The following is a 23114-nucleotide window of genomic DNA, read 5'->3' on the forward strand; positions in this document are numbered from 1 at the left end:
TCTTTGAAGGCATGGGTGTTTCCCGACCCCAACGCCTGGTGTTTTGTGTTCGGGTGATTTTCACAGTCTACAATGATCTCTTTATTCGGCTCCACGTTCAGGGAAAGGTTGCTGTCTCTGCACGGCTTGGCCAGATGGCTCACTTCACTCCTGTAGTAGGTCTCGTCATTGTTGCTGATGTGACCTACTACAGTTGTGTCATCTGCAAATTTGATGAAGAGGTTGTAGCTGTGTAATGGGGTGCAGTTGTTGCAGGAGGGCATGCAATGAGTTGGTGTGACAAAGGAGGATGGTGGGGATAAGGTGAGATGGATAGAGTCAGATAGGATCAAATAAAAATGAACATTATTAATTTAGATGCAGATCCTTTTCTTAATACATAACATGACACGTAACAGTTAACTTCCATAACCTTTTGTTAAAAAAGGATTTAGTGTCTGCTTGAAAAGACTGTCCCTCCTCCCTTTAAGCCCTCATTAAACTTTGTGGAGCCAAGAAAATATACACCTATTTGTCCAGAACAGCCCTTCCCTCGGCACGTTCTCCTCTGAGACTGCAGATTGCAGACAAAAACATGTGAGCTAAGCTGTCCATTGCACCAACGTTCTGAGTTACAGGAGGTTTGTTTACTTCTGTGAAATAAGCGTGATTCAAACAGTCACACTGAAGATTGGGAATTGATTTTTAAAGTATGCCAGGCCTCATTTTAATGAAAACAAAACATTTCTGGAAAGAATTGTTACAGTGCTCTGCTCTGTTATTTCCATGCGGTGCATACTTGATGAAGGGGAAAAATATAGTTAATCATGTAGTTTTTTCTTACGTGCTAAACTTGCACTTCTCAGTATCAGGTTTGTCTGCAAAGACTTGGAGCTGTGAAGGGGACTTCCAGCTTAGCCTCTTTGGCAAGTATTTATCATACTTGATCTTTGCAGTTTAAAGACATCAAGAAAGCCTGGAGAACTATTGCTCAAGAGCACTTTCAAGATTACAAGAAAGTCATGAAGAAATGAGGGCAGGCGCAAGACTTTCACACAGTACAGTATGAGCTGATACTATCAGTAAGTGAACGAAGTAATGGTGATAGGAGATGATGCAACAACAACAGCTTTGGTTGGCTTAAATAATACATTTAATATACAGAATACGCAAATGCATGCATCTGTATATCTGCATGGAGATTCTTCTTCACCAGCAGTGACATGTGCTGATATTTACAGACAGAATACAGTGTGAAACACAAGGCCATTAAACTGCCAACTCCTGCTTTTAAAAGTTAAAAGCAGGAGTTGGACATTGGCTGCTGTTTTAATCATTTTAAGTTCAGTTCTTGAACCTTAACATTTGCAGAGGAATGATATTTTTTTCATGGGCTTTTTTTGAGCCTTTTAACACTGAGCTATGAATTATTCACTATTAAAAAGCGCCTAAATAATGTATACTTTATTAATCTTTTAAAGCACTTTTAATTCTTACTCTTATTTTTATTTTCATGTCTATTTAAGCGTTATATGACAGTATGTTTGCACTAAGCACCGCAGCAATTTCCTAATGTAAACCTGCTCAACATTTGGCAATAAAACCCTTTCTGATTCTGATTCTGAATCCTGTAGGAAATTAGTCTTCTGCATTTAACCCATTCACTCAGTGAAGCAGTGGGCAGCCACCAATCCAGCACCGGGGAGCAGTGTGTAGAGACGGTACCTTGCTTAGGGGTACCTCAGGGTAGCCGTTCTGTGGATTTGAACCCCCAACTTAGTAGGTAGTTCATGGGGTGAACACCCTACTTACTGAGCTATCCCTGCCCCTAACGCAAAGGATGAACCAGTTTTGTGCCTACGCATAACAGACAACTCTAAAGATTTGAAATGATACCCTTCTGTACTTTTTGCTAACAGCAACAACAAATAATTTGTTCTGACTTGTTTATTTGAACTGACAAAAAATGCCAAACATAACACATTTTTACAGGCATAAAATTTTATTTTTTTCTTCACCAAAAATGTGATTCTCACAGAGCTATTAGGAAAACACTTGGTATATCTCTGGTGTGTAGTGCATCCTTAAAATGTTTGAGGAAACTGAACAAGTGGAGGACTGAAGAAAAGTGGCAGGCCTAAAAACTAGATACAGTCGATGAACTCGGTCTGAAAGTCATGACCTTTGACCACATGGCCACAGGTCTCATCGACTAATAAATTAAATCTGACATTTTTATTTCAAATTGTCATCAGAATATAAGGCAGTGGTCAACAGACTGGAACAACAGTGAATGTCTGCAGCCATCTGTAAAAGATGGCTGCAGACAGTGGAGGCTCTTTCATGGTTTGGGGCTTCATTTGAGCCGGTGGTGTTGGGGATCTTGTCAAAGGTGATGGAATTATGAGTGCACAAAAGCACCATTAGAATTTGCCAGAGTTCAGACTGTGTTGAAGGCTAAAGGTGGTCATACAAAATATTGAAGTTCAAGCTCTGCACTGCTGAGAAAAAGCTAAGACGCCGTCAGATTGTTTGAGCCACAATAAAAAAGGTAAATATGAAAACATGATATGAATTTATCTCAAAAAATTTTAAGGTCATATTTGGTAGGCATGTTATGGCATAATTATAGCTGTCAGTGCAAGCAGTTTCATACCTATTAAACAAACCAATTGGAATGTCTGTCTAACTCACCCGGTGACATGTATGCACATGAAGGATTAACCAAACAGACAAACACACCCTGACACTCATTGCAAGACATTTCTTCTGTCTGCTTCATCCCACGAACCTATTCTCCTAACCAAACCCTTTTTGTCAAGATCCAAACAGTTTACTGCCGCTCTATTTACCTTACTTTGTTGATTTGTGCTTACAGCTGGAGATCTCAGACAAACTTTATCAGATTCATGTTTCTCAAGAGGTCACACTGAACCTGAAATCTCTTAGATTGGTGCTGTGTGTGTGGGGGGGGGAATTTCCATTTAACTGCAGTCTCCCACTAAAACTAAGAATTACAGCTGGACAGAAAACAAAAAAGCTCTATTATGAGACACAGAGTGAGCCAAGGTAAACCATCTCCTCTTCTCTTCTTTGCTTTTTCCTCAGTCATGTTTCTATCCTCACCTCTTCTCCTGGCAGCTGTAGCAAGTTTCTTACTGGGAGAGGGGGCTGCTGTTGTTGTTTTGTTGACTCTAGAGACGGTGTTCAGGGACGGAGGAATTGAAGACAAAAAGAAAGAAGAGTTAAATAAAGGGCTGGACAGCAGAGGAGAGATTAGTAATTGAGGGATGTGGGGGAAAGAAAAGCAAATCTGAGATGCATGAGAAGATAGCACTGAGCAGGCAACAGTGAGTCATCAATTGTCCCAGGGCAATAAAATGCTGTTATCTCTAGCTCCCCATAGACTGGACTCCACTTACTGAATACATTTTGATAATTTCATATGGAGAACTGTGACCTTGTGTCAATGGCTTGTTTCCTTATTTCTACTAATTTAATCATCCGGTTTAAAAATAGAAATATTATTTTAGAAAGATCTTGCTACAGTCAGGAGCTAGCTGGCTTAGTTTTGCACTTAAGGGTTAAATGGTAGCATGGAGAGATCTAAGAAGGAACCAGTCTTCACACTTTATAGTCCTTTATGATTCTCTTTAAGTCGAGGATCACTTTAGCCACATTTGAATCATTGTAATGTCCCCTTCAAAGCTTTGTCCATATATGAAGTGAGTCGCTCTCATCGCTTTGTAGTTAAAGGTTAAATTGCTATTGGATGTTCAAGCTCTGATCATGAAGGTAAACCTGTGATGTGTTAAACAACTTGTCAATCAGTGGTATCATTCACTCCTATGGGCAGTCACTTCAGCAATCAAAGCTGATCCCACTTTGCATCGCTGACAATTGTTCTGCCTCTCGTTGTTACAAATCACTGAGTTTCATTGATATTGTGCAGTCTGTAGTCACTACATCACTTTAAGCCTTTTTCTGCGACTCTTTAGATGTGTCAAGGGCGAGAATTAAATTTTCCCAATGAGAAAATTGACTCACATAAGAAACTGGGACTGCTGTGGATGCCCACACCAATAAGCTGAACCTGGCCCCCGGCAACTGTCCCAGTTAGATGAAATAAAATAGCAAACATGTAATAACATTTAAATTTGATGTTTTCTTTATTTTTTTTAATAGCTTGTAATGGTTTTTAATAGTAAGTTTGTTTGGTCCTCCCTAATTTTTTTTCAGTATTTTCTTTAGGAGAGCTGACGGATGATGCTGACTTTTTATAACTTTGCATTATTGATCAGTGAGGAGTTAAAGGACTTGAAACATTTATTTTGACTAAAATAAATGTTATATTATTATTTTTTATACATCGTTTGGTTTTTTCTGTTCTCAGACTTCTTGCCAAGATATGTTTAGTTATCAACTTTTGTCATTTTGTTTTGTATTCAAGACTTTGCATCCAAGTTTAAAAATGATTCAGCTTTGTATGTTTTCCTGCTTTGCCAGTCCAGAAAACCCCCTTTTGATTACCAAAAGTGTGTGTTACACATTGTGAAAATCTTTAATGAGCATCTTGGCAGGGGTGCACAGAGACCAGACAAGTCAAACTTGGATGGGAAAGAGTTTCTTCTGTTCCTTACAAGAGGCAGGAGAAAACCTCGCCTGGGCCCAAAGGAACAGCTGGGGGAAATACTGAATCACCAACCACATTCTCTCCTGCAGTAGTCCTGACTCTTTGGGTGGGATGGATTTACCAGTAGTGTCTAGACAGAGTTTTGTACTGAGGTTACAGGTTGAACAAGACAGCTGTCCATAAAGCCTGAGAGCATAAAAAGGGTGACTTGGCTAATCAAACATATCAGTGCAAATATCCTGAAACATTTCAGTGGAAGAACAATGCAGAGTTTTATTGAGAATTTCCACAAATATAATCACAGATGCTGTGGAAGTAACAAAGTGAACCCTTTAAAAATACAAATCAATTTCTCTGGAAGTCATCTTTGCTGAACTGTGGGTTATATATACTACTATGAAGCGGACACACACACACACACACACACACAGTTACCTTGTAACAGTATATGTGTGCGTAACACTCTTGTATAATATGATAAACTGTGGAACTAAAACTATGCAATGGTTTTGGAACAAACTAGAGCTAATTTATAAATATATCACATCAGTATTAAATACAATTGAGAATTATAGGAGATCATTTAAGTACTTTTCTGTACCCATAATGATACTATATAGTATTTGAGAAATATGTTACCTTATTGTTGAGTTAGGTAACCTGAACCTGGGTTGGTCTCTAGCTAGCCAGCTGCTAGCTTTGCATTTACAGTACAGAAATGAAGGTGCTTTCAGTGTTCTCATCAAATCCTCATGAACTTAGATAAATATAAACATTCAGAATTCACAAAACTTTCTCTAATAAACATTTAAACTATTACAGAACATTTAAAGCTATGGAGAAATCATTTTTCATTGTGTTCCCACTCTTAATAGGAAGAACATACAGGTACTTCCTCTTCCTGTGATAACTACACTTTTGGTAAAACCATTCACCATTTTGAATTTTAAAATTCCCTTTATATGCTTTTAATGGCATGGTACAATGTGCCTATTTTTATACTATTTTAAAATGCCGATGAATAAAAACAAATGTATTAACAAAATAAAAGTGAAATGATGAGTTAATGGAAGGATAATTGAGTTTACACACATCTGCTTGCTGTATTAGAGCAGCACTCTCTCTGTCCTTTCTGTTGGTAACATCACAGACAGAAGGCTGTTCCTGTTGATGAAGGAGCTCCAGTGAAAACATTTATTCAATCTTTTCATTAATTGTTGTTTCTTCTGACTGGCTGATGGATATAAAGTCCACAAAAACACCCAAACTCAACATGAGAAAATTAAAAACATGTAGAAACTGCTTTGATTGTCATCAAGCCAGTGAATGGTTGATATCAGCTGGTGTCACTGTCATTGATATGATTACTTCAATTTCCCAGCTGTCTCAGATTAATGGAGATTACATTATAATTTCAGATGAAATTCTTTGTAATTATATGTAATTTGATAGGTACTTTGATTCTATTGAATGTTTGCCTCATTCCTTTTCAACAATCATGTGTTTTTAAGCTCTGGCTGAGGACCAGATGTAATCAGCGCACGATTGATTTGAGGGGAGATGTTGCTTAACCTTGAAATTCATCATTAAACCACCAATCACCAACAGTTGCCTGTGACAAATAAAGAGGACCCTGTGCGTATCAGAAGGAGAGAGGAGATATTTTGACTCAAAATATAATTTCCAGTATCAGCAGGGCAAAAATTATTCTCCAAAGATGTTCAACATTGAGGTGCTGCTTCTTCAGTGACATCTGTTGACTTAGACAGATTTTGGGGAAATCTGAACTTCTCCACTAAATGTTCAGCATTTTTTGGCAAAGACTGAACAAACGATTAGAAGTAAAGGCATAAAGGAGTGGATTTACGGCACTGTTTACAAATGTTACAGAGGCAAAAGCGTTCCAGGTGTCCTCGCTAAACTTTAACAAGGATTTGTTATCGAGGGAAACAGCTGCAATCTCCACCACATTCATGGCACGATATGGCACCCACAGGACAAATACAGTCACTATGATGCTGGTAATCAGTCTGGTGGTCTGTGGATTGTTGAAAAAGGCTGCTCGATTCAGCTTTCTGTAGAGACTGATGTATGAAAAAGCCATGACAGAAAATGACACAACTCCTACCACGAGTCCTGCCAACACCACAGCTACCCTCTGACCCTTGGAGGAGTAGTGAGGTTTGCAACGTGTCCAGTGCTGATCTTTGTCCAGCCATCGAACCACTAAAGCAGGGATGGACAGGGTCATCGAAGCCAGCCAGAGAGGAGCCAGCAGCAACCTTGCTTTCACTAGATTTAAACTCCTCTGTAGGTGAACCACCTGAAGGTAACGCTGAACACTGAGCACAGTCACAGTCAGCAGACCGGCATAAATGCTGCAGTACCCAATGTACGTTACGAGCTTGCAGGCTACCAGGCTGAAGGTCCAGCCATAGAGAAAATAGTAAATCCACAGTGGAATGGTAACAAAGCAGAGCAGGTCTGACACAGCCAGATTCAGCATCAAACTCTGGCTCAGACTGGACATGTTCTCCCAGTTTGGCTTAAGAACGATGACAGCAATGTTTCCAGGGAATCCCAGCAGAAAGCAGATGGACAGCACCACTGCAGGAACAAGACTCCTGGAGTCCAAAGAAGGATGAGGTGAATCTCCAGGAGAGGAAGAGATGTTAGAAGTAACTGTGGTGGAGTTGACTTGTGCCATGCTGGAAACTTGGTGTGAGTGGCATGCACTAATAATGATAAATGTTGAAGGTGTTCACCTTTTGAGGAATCAAAGGGGAACTAATAACAAGGAAACTGTGATGCTAATGCAAATGAGGATTAATCCCTTAGTATCACATTGTCACAACAGATGGAACAACACCAAGGAAGTATAGATTTCACATGTATAAAGACTGAGAACTAATTTTCAGCGTTTACGTCATAGAACTGGATGTTTTCCACTTTCCTCGGAACTGGTCAGGCTATTTTGACTTCATAGAGGTCAACAAAGGTTGACAAAACATGAGAATAACACAATAACACAAGAATAAAATCTCTGCAGCAGCAACTAATAGGATAGGAATAACGAGTAATTGCCTGTAGCAGAGTCTTTGTTGACATAAACAGCAGGGGTTAAACTACAGGTAAGAGCTGCACTGGACTCATGTCTAGAAACACTTTGATAGGTCGTTTGAAATACATTTAATACACACACACACACACACACACACACACACACACACACACACACACACACACACACACACACACACACACACACACACACACACACAAACCTACACTCAAAGTTTCTCGAGGCTGATTTATATGTAAGAGCAATAAATGTTTATGTTTAAATACAGTTCTAAAAGAACGAAATAGCAACATAAACCGGAATCTGTGTCCACACGACTGCAACTTTGACCTCAAACGTGATGTCATCACTTGCTAAAAACACAAAAGCCTTCGTGCTGCTGGGCTGGTTCATCCCTCTGCATGCCTGGTGCTGACTTTTTTTTTTTTATACTTCGGAGTGGGATGTGGATGCCTATGAGGACCCTGCACGCTGCCTCTCATTGCGATCCCCCTCTTTTTTTTCCTTTGAGCTCAGCAAATGATGGAAGCAGTCTGCGGGAAGTATTTCGGATAGAGAGAGTTTTTTTAAATCCACAGTAAGGACAACGCTAAATGGGAGTGCTTATTTATTTTATCTGCAGGTAGGAATGTTTTATATTTTTCATGCCGCTAACAACGAAAAGGTCACATTAGCTTATTTACATTAATATGTCCTTCCTAAGAATATCTGTAAAATGTATATATTTTTAAATTTACGGGTTATGCCGATTTATTTTCATAGCTTTCACGTTGTTTGTTATTGACCTGCTTAACTTTGCAATAAATACATTAGTTTGGATCCAAAAAATATGTTTTCGGTTTTATAGGAAAGGTAATGATTATATTTCGTGATTAGATTAGAAATACTTTTCAAAGTTAACGGAAATAACTAACTAAAATGTCATTTTAATTTAAAGTGAAATCTTAAACATTTAGCTGCCGAGCTATTTTCAATTCATACGTAAAGCTTGTGCGCCATCTGCTGGTCGTTTAACTCCTAGCCTCAGTGTAAAAATCTTTTGGTATTTCTCTCCAACTCTCAAATATTTTTTTTTTTTTTACTGTATTTTCAGCGGGATGGCCCTGACTCATTTGAAGTGTGTGCTGCTCTGTGTAGCTGCACTTTCAGCTTCTGGTGTTTTTGGCAACAGTGAGAGCAACGAGGTGCACAGGTGGACCAGACAGAGCCTTCCTGAGCTGGTGGCCACACGCACAGCACTTTTAAGAACACCTTTGTTCACAGGGAAGGAAGAGGAAAAAGAAGAATTAGAAAGAAGAGCGGCAAAGATGCTCTGTGGAATAGAATGTCAAAGCACCCTACCACCTGTAGACCAAACTGAGCAAGAGAGAAATCTGGGATATGAGACGCTGTATGAAAATGGCACTCGCACACATACAGACATGAGTTTGCAGGGAATCAACAAGATGTCTACAAGACCACCGGCACATTCAACAGGTCTTCCCCGCAGGAAACGGCAGGTTTATGGAGCAGATGGTCGTTTTGTGATCTCAGACTCCCATTTCATCACCAACTACCCGTTCTCTGCTGCAGTCCGCATCTCTACGGGCTGTTCTGGAGTCCTGATATCTTCAAAACATGTGCTAACAGCAGCACACTGCATCCATGATGGCAGGGACTACCTGGAGGGTGCCAGGAAGGTTAGAGTAGGTTTGTTACAGCTGAAAACTACAAGAGGAAGTGGGGGGAGGAGAAGAGGAGGGAGGAGAAGACAAGGAAGGAAAGGAGGGGCTGAGAAAGGTGAGAAGGAAGGAGAGGAGAAGCTAATGGATGGAGGTGGGGAGATGAATAGTTTAGTTGGGGAGAGAGGGAGAAAGGGAGTTGAAGGTAGAAGACGTAGAGGGAGAAAAAGGGCTGAGGAGGGAACAGCTGATGGTGGAGACAAAAAGTCTGAGAGAAGAGGGAGACGAAAAGGCCTCAATCGTGTCCGCCGCAGTACTGGGGCCACACAGGAACCAGTGTTTCGCTGGACTCGAGTTAAGCAAACAAAAATCCCTAAAGGATGGATCCACACCCAGAACTCTACTAATTCTCTTTCTCCCGACTATGACTACGCCCTTCTGGAGCTGAAACGACCAGTAAAGCAAAAGCACATGGAGCTCGGAGTAGCACCCTCGACTGCACCCCTCACAAGGATCCACTTCTCAGGCTATGATGCTGACAAAAACCTGCCTGACGGTATCGGAGATGAGAGGGTGGTTTATCGCTTCTGCTCAGTGGCAAAGGAGTCTGATGATCTGATGTATCAGCACTGCGACGCGCAGACCGGTGCTACAGGGGCGGGTGTTTACATCCGACTCAGGCAGGAAGCGGGACACACAGGCAGCAAGGGGAAGTGGAAGAGGAGGGTGATTGGAGTGTTTTCAGGCCATCATTGGGTGAAGGTGGAGGGGGGTGAGCAGAGGGACTTTAATGTTGCAGTGAGGATCACACCTCCTAAATACGCCCAGATCTGCCACTGGATCCATGGAGATCCAAGTCTTTGTAAAGAGGTCTGAAGATACAGAGAGACAGAGCAGAGGGTATGTGAGAGGCAAAGAGCTGAAGACACCTTTAAAGGGACTCAAAGATCAGGGACACTGTGTATAAAACCTGTAGAAAACTGTCTCATCTCATCAAAAAAAAAAAAAAATATATATATATATAAAATAGAGCTTTAGAAGCTTTGTATAGACAAGCCCCACAACCCACCCCCCCAAAAGTCATTTTAGTAGAAGTATTTTTAAAAGTAATCGCATCTTCAAAGTGCAATATGTCAGAATGGAGCTGAATATTTCTCAGTGTATCCAATTTTAGATGTTCTTAAGATCATTCTAGGAAGAAAGAAGAAAACTTGAGGATGTTTTCTTTACAGATACATTCACAATACTGATTTACATATAAAAGAAGCAGAGTTTCCAGTAAAACATTTCCATAAAAGAATTCTTCATCAAATAATGTGAAAACATAATACCTACATGATCCATAATGCAATCCCACTGCCACAGTCTGGTTGGAGGTTAGAATAATAGTGATGTCTTTAAACTTAACTGCAACTTTTAACTGCAAAGGCTGAAGTCATGAACCTTAAGCACAGACAAGGAGCGGATGAGTTTTCTTTTCTTTTTATTATTTAAGTCACTTTAATTTCAATTTTAGCAGCAGTTGTTGTTTTTTCTATTTCTAAATTGTATATAATAGGATTGTGGGTTTAAAAGAGCTGCAGCTTTTAATAAATTGTAAAAATGTGAAAAAAATATGATCTGAAATCAGCTTCTCTCTTCAATGAGAGTTTGACAGACCAACCTTGAGTTGAAGACTGCTGCATTTGTCTCTGATTCTGGATCTGTATCCTGTTCAGCCATTTATTGGGTTATTTAGATAAGTTGGTTTTAGTTGTACTTGTTAAGGAAATACTGGTCTACATAACATATGTATGGATTTTTTATTACTGTACTTTTGATGATTTTTGACAGTGTTGATGCAACAAACACGTTTTCTTGTGTAATTCTTTCTGTAAAGAAATGGAAATAAAATTTCTGATACAAACCAAAGCAGACAAGTCTGAGCCACGAGGGTCACTGAGATCAATATATTGATGTATCCTTCATATTTCATATTCATCCACATTTTATACTTCTTTTATTTTTCTTTCAAAATTTTGTTATGCTACACTGGATAAAGATACAGTGACTTCTTGGAAATAATATGCAGGACATCCAGCATATACTCGAGCTCTTTAGACTTCAGCAGCAGCATGAACCAGTGTACTGATTTCTGCTTCACCACAAATCACCCAAAATAAACTGAGGCCCCTTTCTAATTACAGACACAACAAAAAAACTTCCTTGTTTCTTTGATTTCCAGCTTAACTTGAACTCACTGTACATGCAAACAGAAACAAGGAAAGGAGCTCTTCAGAGTACCAGATTCACCGGTTGCACTGTATGATGCAGTACCACTCAACACCAGCAAAGGGCGACACAGTACACACTCTATTAATCACTGCCTTTGTTACATCTTAGATTAGATTAGATTAGATGAAACTTTATTAATCCCTCGGGTGGGTGCCTTCGGGAAATTCAGTTTCCAGTAGCAAAGCACCGAAAGAAGTTGCATGTTACAGATACATTAAGGGGAATGAGAGTAAGGATATAAGCATAAATACACCATATATACACATATACACATATATAGATACAGAATATGCAATATGGATAAATAGGATTGCTCATTTGAGTTAGTATATTGCACAGTGATTATTGCACAGTCAAATATAAGAAAGAGACAAAAAATAAAATAAAATAATAATAATATTGCAAAAATTGCACCGTGTAGAAAAGTCCTACAACTCAGTTTTTCCCGCCCTCCCTTGTCCCCCTGTTTCTCCTTCCTCTCCCCTCCAGTGAGGAGTTAAACAGTCTGATGGCGTGTGGGACAAAGGAGTTTTTAAGCCTGTTGGTTTTTGACTTTGGGAGTATATCTTAGAGGTAGAAAGTAAAGTGACTAAAGAGGATAGGTACTAACAGTGCGAAACTTTATAGTCTACTTGCCTATTTTTCAAACATATGATTTGATATAACAAAAAGTACTTTTTACAGTTTTCACTCAAAATAAAAAACATGTTTGATCTGTCTTTTAAAATAACGGATTAGGGCAAGAGGCAGGGTACAGACAGGTTTGTCGCAGGGTTAACACATAGACACAGGCAACCATTTGCACTCACATTCACACCTATAGGCAATTTAGAGTTTCCAATTAACCTATCCCCACTAACTGCATGTCTTTGGACTGGGGAAGGAAACCGGAGTCCCCGGAGAGAACCCATCCAAACACAGGGAAAACATGTTAGAATTGAACTCAGGACTTTCTTGCTGTGAGGCAACAGTGCTAACCACTGTAACAGTATATAAGCCAATGAAGCCAATGAAAAAATTTTAATGACTTGCAACATGGAAATTACTTCATTTACTTTATTCATACATCACCTAAAATTATCTAAAGGTATAGTTAACAGGATTGTCATTAAAATGGCTGTAAAGAACGGTACGATTGTGCACTCGTGTCTTCAACCAACCGCAGCGCATTGTGCCAAGGTGCAAAGATCCAGACCACAGCAAGGATTGTGTCTCATGACACAGGATGTGATGTGAAAATTGTCCTGGTAACACAAGGGAGTTTGCAGCAGTGGGGAAAGCGACCATTGTGGTGGGTATACTGGGGCTTTTTGGCTGCTTTCAGCATTGGTAGACTGTGGTTGGTTAGGTTAGGCAGCAAAACTCATTGATTTGGTTTTGGAAAAATCAGGTTTAAATGGTAAATGGCCTGTATTTGTATAGCGCTTTTCTAGTCCCTAAGGACCCCAAAGCGCTTTACACAACCTGTCATCCACCCATTCACACACACATTCACACACTGTTTAGCAGGTTTAGCACACAGTCGATTTGACAGGAGATGTTGCTTAACCTCATAGTTTATTATTAAACCACCAATCATCAACAGCTTTCTGTGATAGAGTGGACTGCACCCTGTGTGCATCAGCAGGAGAGAGGAGATCTCTTCACTTAAGATACAATATTCATTATACATAATCTTATTATGTTATCTTATTATTATCTTATTAATAATAATAATAATAATAATATTAGTAATATAACAGTGTGGTTGAACTCTGCCATGCAGGGAAATCTCTAAGATGCTGGTTCTGTAGTGATATCTCTTGACTCAGGCAGGGTTTGAGCTATTCTGAACTTCTGTATTAAATTTTCAGCAATTTTTTGCCACATTGTGGACAAACGATCAGAAGCAAAGGCATACAGGAGTGGATTGACTGCACCATTTACAAATGTTAGTGCTCCAACAGTATTCCAGCTGTCTTCACAAAATGTTAGCAGGGCCTCATTTTTTAGGAAAATGGCTGCCACACCCAGCACATCGATAACAAAATATGGGACCCACAGGACAACAAAGGTCACAATGATGCTGGTAATCAGTTTTGTGGTCTGTGGATTGTTGAAAAAGGCTGCCCGATTCACCTTTCTGTAGAGACTGATGTATGAAAAAACAATGACAGAAAGGGACACAAATCCTACAAGGGCCTCTGTCAACAGTACAGCCGTCCTCTGTCCCTCAGATGAGTACTGAGGTCTGCAATATATCCTTTGCTGATATACTTCAACTAGCTGTTGAGCTAGTAAAGCAGGAGTGGACAGGGTCATTGCAGACAGCCAGAGTGGAAGCAGCAGCTTCCTTGCTCTTACCTGATTTAAACTCCTCTGCAGGTGAATAACCTGAAGATATCGCTGGACACTGAGCACCGTCACAGTCAGCAGACTGGCATAAACACTGCCATACACAAAATATGTTATGAGTTTGCAGGGCACCAAGCTGAAGGTCCAGCTATAGAGGAAAGAGTAAATCCACAATGGAAGGGTACCCAGGCAGAGCAGGTCTGACACAGCCAGACTCAGCATCAAACTCTGGCTCAGACTGGACATGTTCTCCCAGTTTGGCTTGAGAATGATGACAGCGATGGAAGCAGATGGACAGCACCACTGCAGGAACCAGATTGGTGGAGTACCAGACAGTCCCAGTTGAATATCCAGGAGAGGAAGAGATGTTAGAAGTAACCGTGGTGGAGTTGACTTGTGCCATGCTGGAAACTTGGTGTGAGTGGCACGCACTAATAATGATAAATGTTGAAGGTGTTCACCTTTTGATGAATCAAAGGGGAACTAATAACAAAGAAACTGTGATGCTAATGCAAATGAGGATTAATCCCTTAGTATCACATTGTCACAACAGATGGAACAACACCAAGGAAGTATAGATTTCACATGTATAAAGACTGAGAACTGATTTTCAGCGTTTACGTCATAGAACTGGATGTTTTCCACTTTCATCGGAACTGGTCAGGCTATTTTGACTTCTGTAGCCCTGGCTATATAAGTAGCTCATTATTTAAATTTGTTCATTAATATTGATAGTTAATTGCAAATGTTTAATGTGTTCAAGAATGTATACAAATGCCTGCAAAGTATGTGATGTGTGTCAGTTAAATGCACAACCTTTTTATTTGTGTTTTGAGGTTTATGTCATTATTTTTGGTATGGTATTGATATGTACTACAGCTCCAGTGAACCCTGAAGTAGTCTCAGGTAGAGGGGTGGGAGTAAGTGGGGAGCCGTGTGCACTCTGCAGGAAGCGAGAGAGACGAGAGCTGAACAGTGTCGAGTGAACGCAGAGTTCATAGAAGGGCGACAGACGCATTTTCGGGTTGACGGATAGTTAACTGGAGTCGAGAACTGTTGTACCCTACTGTGAGGTAAGTGTGAATTTTGTCTGACACTTGTACCCAATGTTATTGTGTAAAACGGGCTAACTGCTAACCGCGATTAGCCGCTAGCGTAGCCTAGCATATTCGCTAAGCTCTTGTTCTGCTCTGTTTTTATTTAATAAGCTAATGCTAAGATTGAATGTTATCGCATGTGAACTGGCATTTATCGGGGTTGTGTGATTCAGTAGGAGGAGACGGACGTCTTGCTGGCGTGTCAGAGAGGTCCCTTCTGCTGGTGTGCTGAAGTTATGTGTTCACGTGGGAGCACGTGGAAAGGACGACTGTGAGTGCTGCTGCCGCGGCCTGCTGGTAGCCGTGACCCAGTTTCCCCGCTATCCCCTTGAACTGCCTGGAGGTGTGAGTACTGTTGTTTGCACGTGCTTTTTATTTTTACTGCTTGGCAACAAGTGAAGCGACCATATTGTTTTAGGTCCCAACGCACCCGAGCCACGACTCAGGCCTGCAACGAGGGGTTCGCTAGCAGAAAGACTGTAGCACTTGAGGTGTGTGTGTGTTTGGTGAGAGTGCGTGTGGGCCCACAATATTATTTGATTATTTTGTTTCTGTTGAGGTAGATACCTTACCATTGTTTAACAAACTTTATTGATTTTACTTATTTTCTTTTGTGTTGTTAATTAAGCATTCACTAAAGTGGAGTTAACTTTATAATTGACCTGCTTGTGTGTGATTTATTTCTATATAGTGTAGTTTTATTGCATATTTAATACCATAAGCATTAAAAAAGGAGTATCGATAGGAAAGTAACAACAGGAACCCAGGGCCCCTCTCAATAGAACGTGGGATGGGTGTTACACTTCATAGAAACAAAGGTTGACAAAACATGAGAATAACACAAGAATAAAATCTCTGTAGCAGCAACTAATAGGATAGGAATAACTTGTAATTGCCTGTAGCAGAGTCTTTGTTGACATAAACAGCAGGGGTTAAACTACAGGTAAGAGCTGCACTGGACTCATGTCTAGAAACACTTTGATAGGTCGTTTGAAATACATTTAATACACACACACACACACACACACACACACACATAAACCTACACTCAAAGTTTCTCGAGGCTGATTTATATGTAAGAGCAATAAATGTTTATGTTTAAATACAGTTCTAAAAGAACGAAATAGCAACATAAACCGGAATCTGTGTCCACACGACTGCAACTTTGACCTCAAACGTGATGTCATCACTTGCTAAAAATACAAAAGCCTTCGTGCTGCTGGGCTGGTTCATCCCTCTGCATGCCTGGTGCGGACTTTTTTTTTTTTATACTTCGGAGTGGGATGTGGATGCCTATGAGGACCCTGCACGCTGCCTCTCATTGCGATCCCCCTCTTTTTTTCCTTTGAGCTCAGCAAATGATGGAAGCAGTCTGCGGGAAGTATTTCGGATAGAGAGAGTTTTTTTTAATCCACAGTAAGGACAATATATTTATTTTATCTGCAGGTAGGAATGTTTTATATTTTTCATTTTTTACATGCCGCTAACAACGAAAAGGTCACATTAGCTTATTTACATTAATATGTCCTTCCTAAGAATATCTGTAAAATGTATATATTTTTAAATTTACGGGTTATGCCGATTTATTTTCATAGCTTTCACGTTGTTTGTTATTGACCTGCTTAACTTTGCAATAAATACATTAGTTTGGATCCAAAAAATATGTTTTCGGTTTTATAGGAAAGGTAATGATTATATTTCGTGATTAGATTAGAAATATTTTTCAAAGTTAACGGAAATAACTAACATGTCATTTTAATTTAAAGTGAAATCTTAAACATTTAGCTGCCGAGCTATTTTCAATTCATACGTAAAGCTTGTGCGCCATCTGCTGGTCATTTAACTCCTAGCCTCAGTGTAAAAATCTTTTGGTATTTCTCTCCAACTCTCAAATATTTTTTTTTTTTTTTTTTACTGTATTTTCAGCGGGATGGCCCTGACTCATTTGAAGTGTGTGCTGCTCTGTGTAGCTGCACTTTCAGCTTCTGGTGTTTTTGGCAACAGTGAGAGCAACGAGGTGCACAGGTGGACCAGACAGAGCCTTCCTGAGCTGGTGGCCACACGCACAGCACTTTTAAGAACACCTTTGTTCACAGGGCAGGAAGAGGAAAAAGAATTAGAAAGAAGAGCGGCAAAGATCAGAATCGGAATACTTTATTGATCCCTGGGGGAAATTATTTTTTGTTACAGTGCTCCATTTTAAACCAACATTAAGACAAGACAGACAATACGCTAACTAAGAATAGTACAATATATACATACATACATAAGTCACTTATAAATAAATAGTTGGAAAAGAAACATGTGTAGCTGTAGCAGCAAACAGTGTGTTAAGTGGATGCGTTGTACAGGGAGATGGCCACAGGCAGGAATGATTTCCTGTGTCGTTCAGTGGTGCTTTTCGGTAATCTCAGTCTCTCACTGAACGAGCTCTTGTGACTGACCAACATGTCATGGAGTGGGTGGGAGGTGTTATCCAACATTGTCTTTATCTTGGACAGCATCCGCCTATGCTCTGTGGAATAGAATGTCAAAGCACCCTACCACCTGTAGACCAAACTGAGCAAGAGAGAAATCTGGGATATGAGACGCTGTATGAAAATGGCACTCGCACACATACAGACATGAGTTTGCAGGGAATCAACAAGATGTCTACAAGACCACCGGCACATTCAACAGGTCTTCCCCGCAGGAAACAGCAGGTTTATGGAGCAGATGGTCGTTTTGTGATCTCAGACTCCCATTTCATCACCAACTACCCGTTCTCTGCTGCAGTCCGCATCTCTACGGGCTGTTCTGGAGTCCTGATATCTTCAAAACATGTGCTAACAGCAGCACACTGCATCCATGATGGCAGGGACTACCTGGAGGGTTCCAGGAAGGTTAGAGTAGGTTTGTTACAGCTGAAAACTACAAGAGGAAGTGGGGGGAGGAGAAGAGGAGGGAGGAGAAGACAAGGAAGGAAAGGAGGGGCTGAGAAAGGTGAGAAGGAAGGAGAGGAGAAGCTAATGGATGGAGGTGGGGAGATGAATAGTTTAGTTGGGGAGAGAGGGAGAAAGGGAGTTGAAGGTAGAAGACGTAGAGGGAGAAAAAGGGCTGAGGAGGGAACAGCTGATGGTGGAGACAAAAAGTCTGAGAGAAGAGGGAGACGAAAAGGCCTCATTCGTGTCCGCCGCAGTACTGGGGCCACACAGGAACCAGTGTTTCGCTGGACTCGAGTTAAGCAAACAAAAATCCCTAAAGGATGGATCCACACCCAGAACTCTACTAATTCTCTTTCCCCCGACTATGACGACGCCCTTCTGGAGCTGAAACGACCAGTAAAGCAAAAGCACATGGAGCTCGGAGTAGCACCCTCGACTGCACCCCTCACAAGGATCCACTTCTCAGGCTATGATGCTGACAAAAACCTGCCTGACGGTATCGGAGATGAGAGGGTGGTTTATCGCTTCTGCTCAGTGGCAAAGGAGTCTGATGATCTGATGTATCAGCACTGCGACGCGCAGACCGGTGCTACAGGGGCGGGTGTTTACATCCGACTCAGGCAGGAAGCGGGACACACAGGCAGCAAGGGGAAGTGGAAGAGGAGGGTGATTGGAGTGTTTTCAGGCCATCATTGGGTGAAGGTGGAGGGGGGTGAGCAGAGGGACTTTAATGTTGCAGTGAGGATCACACCTCCTAAATACGCCCAGATCTGCCACTGGATCCATGGAGATCCAAGTCTTTGTAAAGAGGTCTGAAGATACAGAGAGACAGAGCAGAGGGTATGTGAGAGGCAAAGAGCTGAAGACACCTTTAAAGGGACTCAAAGATCAGGGACACTGTGTATAAAACCTGTAGAAAACTGTCTCATCTCATCAAAAAAAAAAAAAAAATATATATATATATATATAAAATAGAGCTTTAGAAGCTTTGTATAGACAAGCCCCACAACCCACCCCCCCAAAAGTCATTTTAGTAGAAGTATTTTTAAAAGTAATCGCATCTTCAAAGTGCAATATGTCAGAATGGAGCTGAATATTTCTCAGTGTATCCAATTTTAGATGTTCTTAAGATCATTCTAGGAAGAAAGAAGAAAACTTGAGGATGTTTTCTTTACAGATACATTCACAATACTGATTTACATATAAAAGAAGCAGAGTTTCCAGTAAAACATTTCCATAAAAGAATTCTTCATCAAATAATGTGAAAACATAATACCTACATGATCCATAATGCAATCCCACTGCCACAGTCTGGTTGGAGGTTAGAATAATAGTGATGTCTTTAAACTTAACTGCAACTTTTAACTGCAAAGGCTGAAGTCATGAACCTTAAGCACAGACAAGGAGCGGATGAGTTTTCTTTTCTTTTTATTATTTAAGTCACTTTAATTTCAATTTTAGCAGCAGTTGTTGTTTTTTCTATTTCTAAATTGTATATAATAGGATTGTGGGTTTAAAAGAGCTGCAGCTTTTAATAAATTGTAAAAATGTGAAAAAAATATGATCTGAAATCAGCTTCTCTCTTCAATGAGAGTTTGACAGACCAACCTTGAGTTGAAGACTGCTGCATTTGTCTCTGATTCTGGATCTGTATCCTGTTCAGCCATTTATTGGGTTATTTAGATAAGTTGGTTTTAGTTGTACTTGTTAAGGAAATACTGGTCTACATAACATATGTATGGATTTTTTATTACTGTACTTTTGATGATTTTTGACAGTGTTGATGCAACAAACACGTTTTCTTGTGTAATTCTTTCTGTAAAGAAATGGAAATAAAATTTCTGATACAAACCAAAGCAGACAAGTCTGAGCCACGAGGGTCACTGAGATCAATATATTGATGTATCCTTCATATTTCATATTCATCCACATTTTATACTACTTTTATTTTTCTTTCAAAATTTTGTTATGCTACACTGGATAAAGATACAGTGACTTCTTGGAAATAATATGCAGGACATCCAGCATATACTCGAGCTCTTTAGACTTCAGCAGCAGCATGAACCAGTGTACTGATTTCTGCTTCACCACAAATCACCCAAAATAAACTGAGGCCCCTTTCTAATTACAGACACAACAAAAAAACTTCCTTGTTTCTTTGATTTCCAGCTTAACTTGAACTCACTGTACATGCAAACAGAAACAAGGAAAGGAGCTCTTCAGAGTACCAGATTCACCGGTTGCACTGTATGATGCAGTACCACTCAACACCAGCAAAGGGCGACACAGTACACACTCTATTAATCACTGCCTTTGTTACATCTTAGATTAGATTAGATTAGATGAAACTTTATTAATCCCTCGGGTGGGTGCCTTCGGGAAATTCAGTTTCCAGTAGCAAAGCACCGAAAGAAGTTGCATGTTACAGATACATTAAGGGGAATGAGAGTAAGGATATAAGCATAAATACACCATATATACACATATACACATATATAGATACAGAATATGCAATATGGATAAATAGGATTGCTCATTTGAGTTAGTATATTGCACAGTGATTATTGCACAGTCAAATATAAGAAAGAGACAAAAAATAAAATAATAATAATATTGCAAAAATTGCACCGTGTAGAAAAGTCCTACAACTCAGTTTTTCCCGCCCTCCCTTGTCCCCCTGTTTCTCCTTCCTCTCCCCTCCAGTGAGGAGTTAAACAGTCTGATGGCGTGTGGGACAAAGGAGTTTTTAAGCCTGTTGGTTTTTGACTTTGGGAGTATATCTTAGAGGTAGAAAGTAAAGTGACTAAAGAGGATAGGTACTAACAGTGCGAAACTTTATAGTCTACTTGCCTATTTTTCAAACATATGATTTGATATAACAAAAAGTACTTTTTACAGTTTTCACTCAAAATAAAAAACATGTTTGATCTGTCTTTTAAAATAACGGATTAGGGCAAGAGGCAGGGTACAGACAGGTTTGTCGCAGGGTTAACACATAGACACAGGCAACCATTTGCACTCACATTCACACCTATAGGCAATTTAGAGTTTCCAATTAACCTATCCCCACTAACTGCATGTCTTTGGACTGGGGAAGGAAACCGGAGTCCCCGGAGAGAACCCATCCAAACACAGGGAAAACATGTTAGAATTGAACTCAGGACTTTCTTGCTGTGAGGCAACAGTGCTAACCACTGTAACAGTATATAAGCCAATGAAGCCAATGAAAAAATTTAAATGACTTGCAACATGGAAATTACTTCATTTACTTTATTCATACATCACCTAAAATTATCTAAAGGTATAGTTAACAGGATTGTCATTAAAATGGCTGTAAAGAACGGTTTGATTGTGCACTCGTGTCTTCAACCAACCGCAGCGCATTGTGCCAAGGTGCAAAGATCCAGACCACAGCAAGGATTGTCTCATGACACAGGATGTGATGTGAAAATTGTCCTGGTAACACAAGGGAGTTTGCAGCAGTGGGGAAAGCGACCATTGTGGTGGGTATACTGGGGCTTTTTGGCTGCTTTCAGCATTGGTAGTGTGGTTGGTTAGGTTAGGCAGCAAAACTCATTGATTTGGTTTTGGAAAAATCAGGTTTAGCACACAGTCGATTTGACAGGAGATGTTGCTTAACCTCATAGTTTATTATTAAACCACCAATCATCAACAGCTTTCTGTGATAGATAGAGTGGACTGCACCCTGTGTGCATCAGCAGGAGAGAGGAGATCTCTTCACTTAAGATACAATATTCATTATACATAATCTTATGTTATCTTATTATTAATTATAATAATAATATTAGTAATATAACAGTGTGGTTGAACTCTGCCATGCAGGGAAATCACTAAGATGCTGGTTCTGTAGTGATATCTCTTGACTCAGGCAGGGTTTGAGCTATTCTGAACTTCTGTATTAAATTTTCAGCAATTTTTTGCCACATTGTGGACAAACGATCAGAAGTAAAGGCATACAGGAGTGGATTGACTGCACCATTTACAAATGTTAGTGCTCCAACAGTATTCCAGCTGTCTTCACAAAATGTTAGCAGGGCCTCATTTTTTAGGGAAATGGCTGCCACACCCAGCACATCGATAACAAAATATGGGACCCACAGGATGACAAAGGTCACAATGATGCTGGTAATCAGTTTTGTGGTCTGTGGATTGTTGAAAAAGGCTGCCCGATTCACCTTTCTGTAGAGACTGATGTATGAAAAAACAATGACCGAAAGGGACACAAATCCTACAAGGGCCTCTGTCAACAGTATAGCCATCCTTTGTCCCTCAGATGAGTACTGAGGTCTTCAATATATCCTTTGCTGATATACTTCAACTAGCTGTTGAGTTAGTAAAGCAGGAGTGGACAGGGTCATTGCAGACAGCCAGAGTGGAAGCAGCAGCTTCCTTGCTCTTACCTGATTTAAACTCCTCTGCAGGTGAATAACCTGAAGGTATCGCTGGACACTGAGCACCGTCACAGTCAGCAGACTGGCATAAACACTGCCATACACAAAATATGTTATGAGTTTGCAGGGCACCAGGCTGAAGGTCCAGCTATAGAGGAAAGAGTAAATCCACAATGGAAGGGTACCCAGGCAGAGCAGGTCTGACACAGCCAGACTCAGCATCAAACTCTGGCTCAGACTGGACATGTTCTCCCAGTTTGGCTTGAGAATGATGACAGCGATGTTTCCAGGGAATCCCAGCAGGAAGCAGATGGATAGCACCACTGCAGGAACCAGATTGGTGGAGTACCAGACAGTCCCAGTTGAATATCCAGGAGAGGAGGAGATGTTATAGGTAGCCACGGTGGAGTTGACTTGTGCCATGCTGCAAACTTGCTGATTGTTGTGCACTGAACAAGTGATGATGATGATAAATGTGCAGCCACATGAACAAGTCGTTACTTTTGGTGAAGGCAAAGAGGAACTAATAACAAGGATACTGTGATGCTGATTCAAACATTTGCATTCATGGTTTCGGGATTTTTGCATGACTCTTTTTAAAAATCTTTGCATTTATTTCCATTTATTCAGAGAGCACCAGTATAAGAACATCTAGAAACATAAGTCAAACTTTCACACTTTGATGTCATCGAATTGTAGATTTTCTACTTTTTAAGGA

General features: G+C 40.3%; 2 protein-coding genes and 3 pseudogenes across 3 annotated transcripts; 2 read left to right on the plus strand and 3 right to left on the minus strand.

Moving 5' to 3' along the window:
• Positions 1–6333: 6333 nt before the first annotated feature.
• Positions 6334–7319, minus strand: LOC146616948 (leukotriene B4 receptor 1-like; annotated as a pseudogene).
• A 968-nt stretch (positions 7320–8287) lies between these two features.
• Positions 8288–10301, plus strand: LOC146616949 (inactive serine protease 35-like). Its single transcript, XM_085372477.1, has 2 exons — positions 8288–8316; positions 8788–10301. Exons 1-2 carry the CDS (start codon positions 8288–8290, stop codon positions 10229–10231), a joined length of 1473 nt encoding a protein of 490 aa, XP_085228603.1. The 3' UTR covers positions 10232–10301.
• Positions 10302–13402: 3101 nt separating this feature from the next.
• LOC146616950 (leukotriene B4 receptor 1-like) lies at positions 13403–14366 on the minus strand (annotated as a pseudogene).
• A 2129-nt stretch (positions 14367–16495) lies between these two features.
• Positions 16496–18870, plus strand: LOC146616951 (inactive serine protease 35-like). 2 transcript variants are annotated; one of them, XM_085372528.1, is made up of 3 exons: positions 16496–16506; positions 16987–17197; positions 17571–18870. In XM_085372528.1, exons 2-3 carry the CDS (start codon positions 16991–16993, stop codon positions 18798–18800), a joined length of 1437 nt encoding a protein of 478 aa, XP_085228654.1. In that variant the 5' UTR covers positions 16496–16506; positions 16987–16990; the 3' UTR covers positions 18801–18870. The 2 variants fall into 2 exon arrangements, with proteins under 2 accessions (XP_085228654.1, XP_085228653.1); XM_085372527.1 differs by lacking the exon at positions 16496–16506 and having other exon boundaries at positions 16991–17191; positions 17562–18870.
• A 2965-nt stretch (positions 18871–21835) lies between these two features.
• Positions 21836–22819, minus strand: LOC146616952 (leukotriene B4 receptor 1-like; annotated as a pseudogene).
• Positions 22820–23114: the final 295 nt, after the last annotated feature.

This window comes from Diplotaxodon limnothrissa, linkage group LG15, assembly GCF_057381915.1.
Source record: "Diplotaxodon limnothrissa isolate DT_005_m linkage group LG15, D_limnothrissa_male_GT1.1, whole genome shotgun sequence".
NCBI classification, from domain to species: domain Eukaryota; kingdom Metazoa; phylum Chordata; class Actinopteri; order Cichliformes; family Cichlidae; genus Diplotaxodon; species Diplotaxodon limnothrissa.

Bases quoted from the DNA above. Each gene is read 5' to 3' on its own strand.
- LOC146616949 (XM_085372477.1), top strand. From the start codon at position 8,288: ATGGGAGTGCTTATTTATTTTATCTGCAG. The intron at 8,317-8,787 runs GTAGGAATGTTT...CTGTATTTTCAG, and splicing joins CTTATTTATTTTATCTGCAG to CGGGATGGCCCTGACTCATT.
- LOC146616951 (XM_085372527.1), top strand. From the start codon at position 16,991: ATGGCCCTGACTCATTTGAAGTGTGTGCTGCTCTGTGTAGCTGCACTT. The intron at 17,192-17,561 runs GCAAAGATCAGA...TATCTTGGACAG, and splicing joins AAGAATTAGAAAGAAGAGCG to CATCCGCCTATGCTCTGTGG.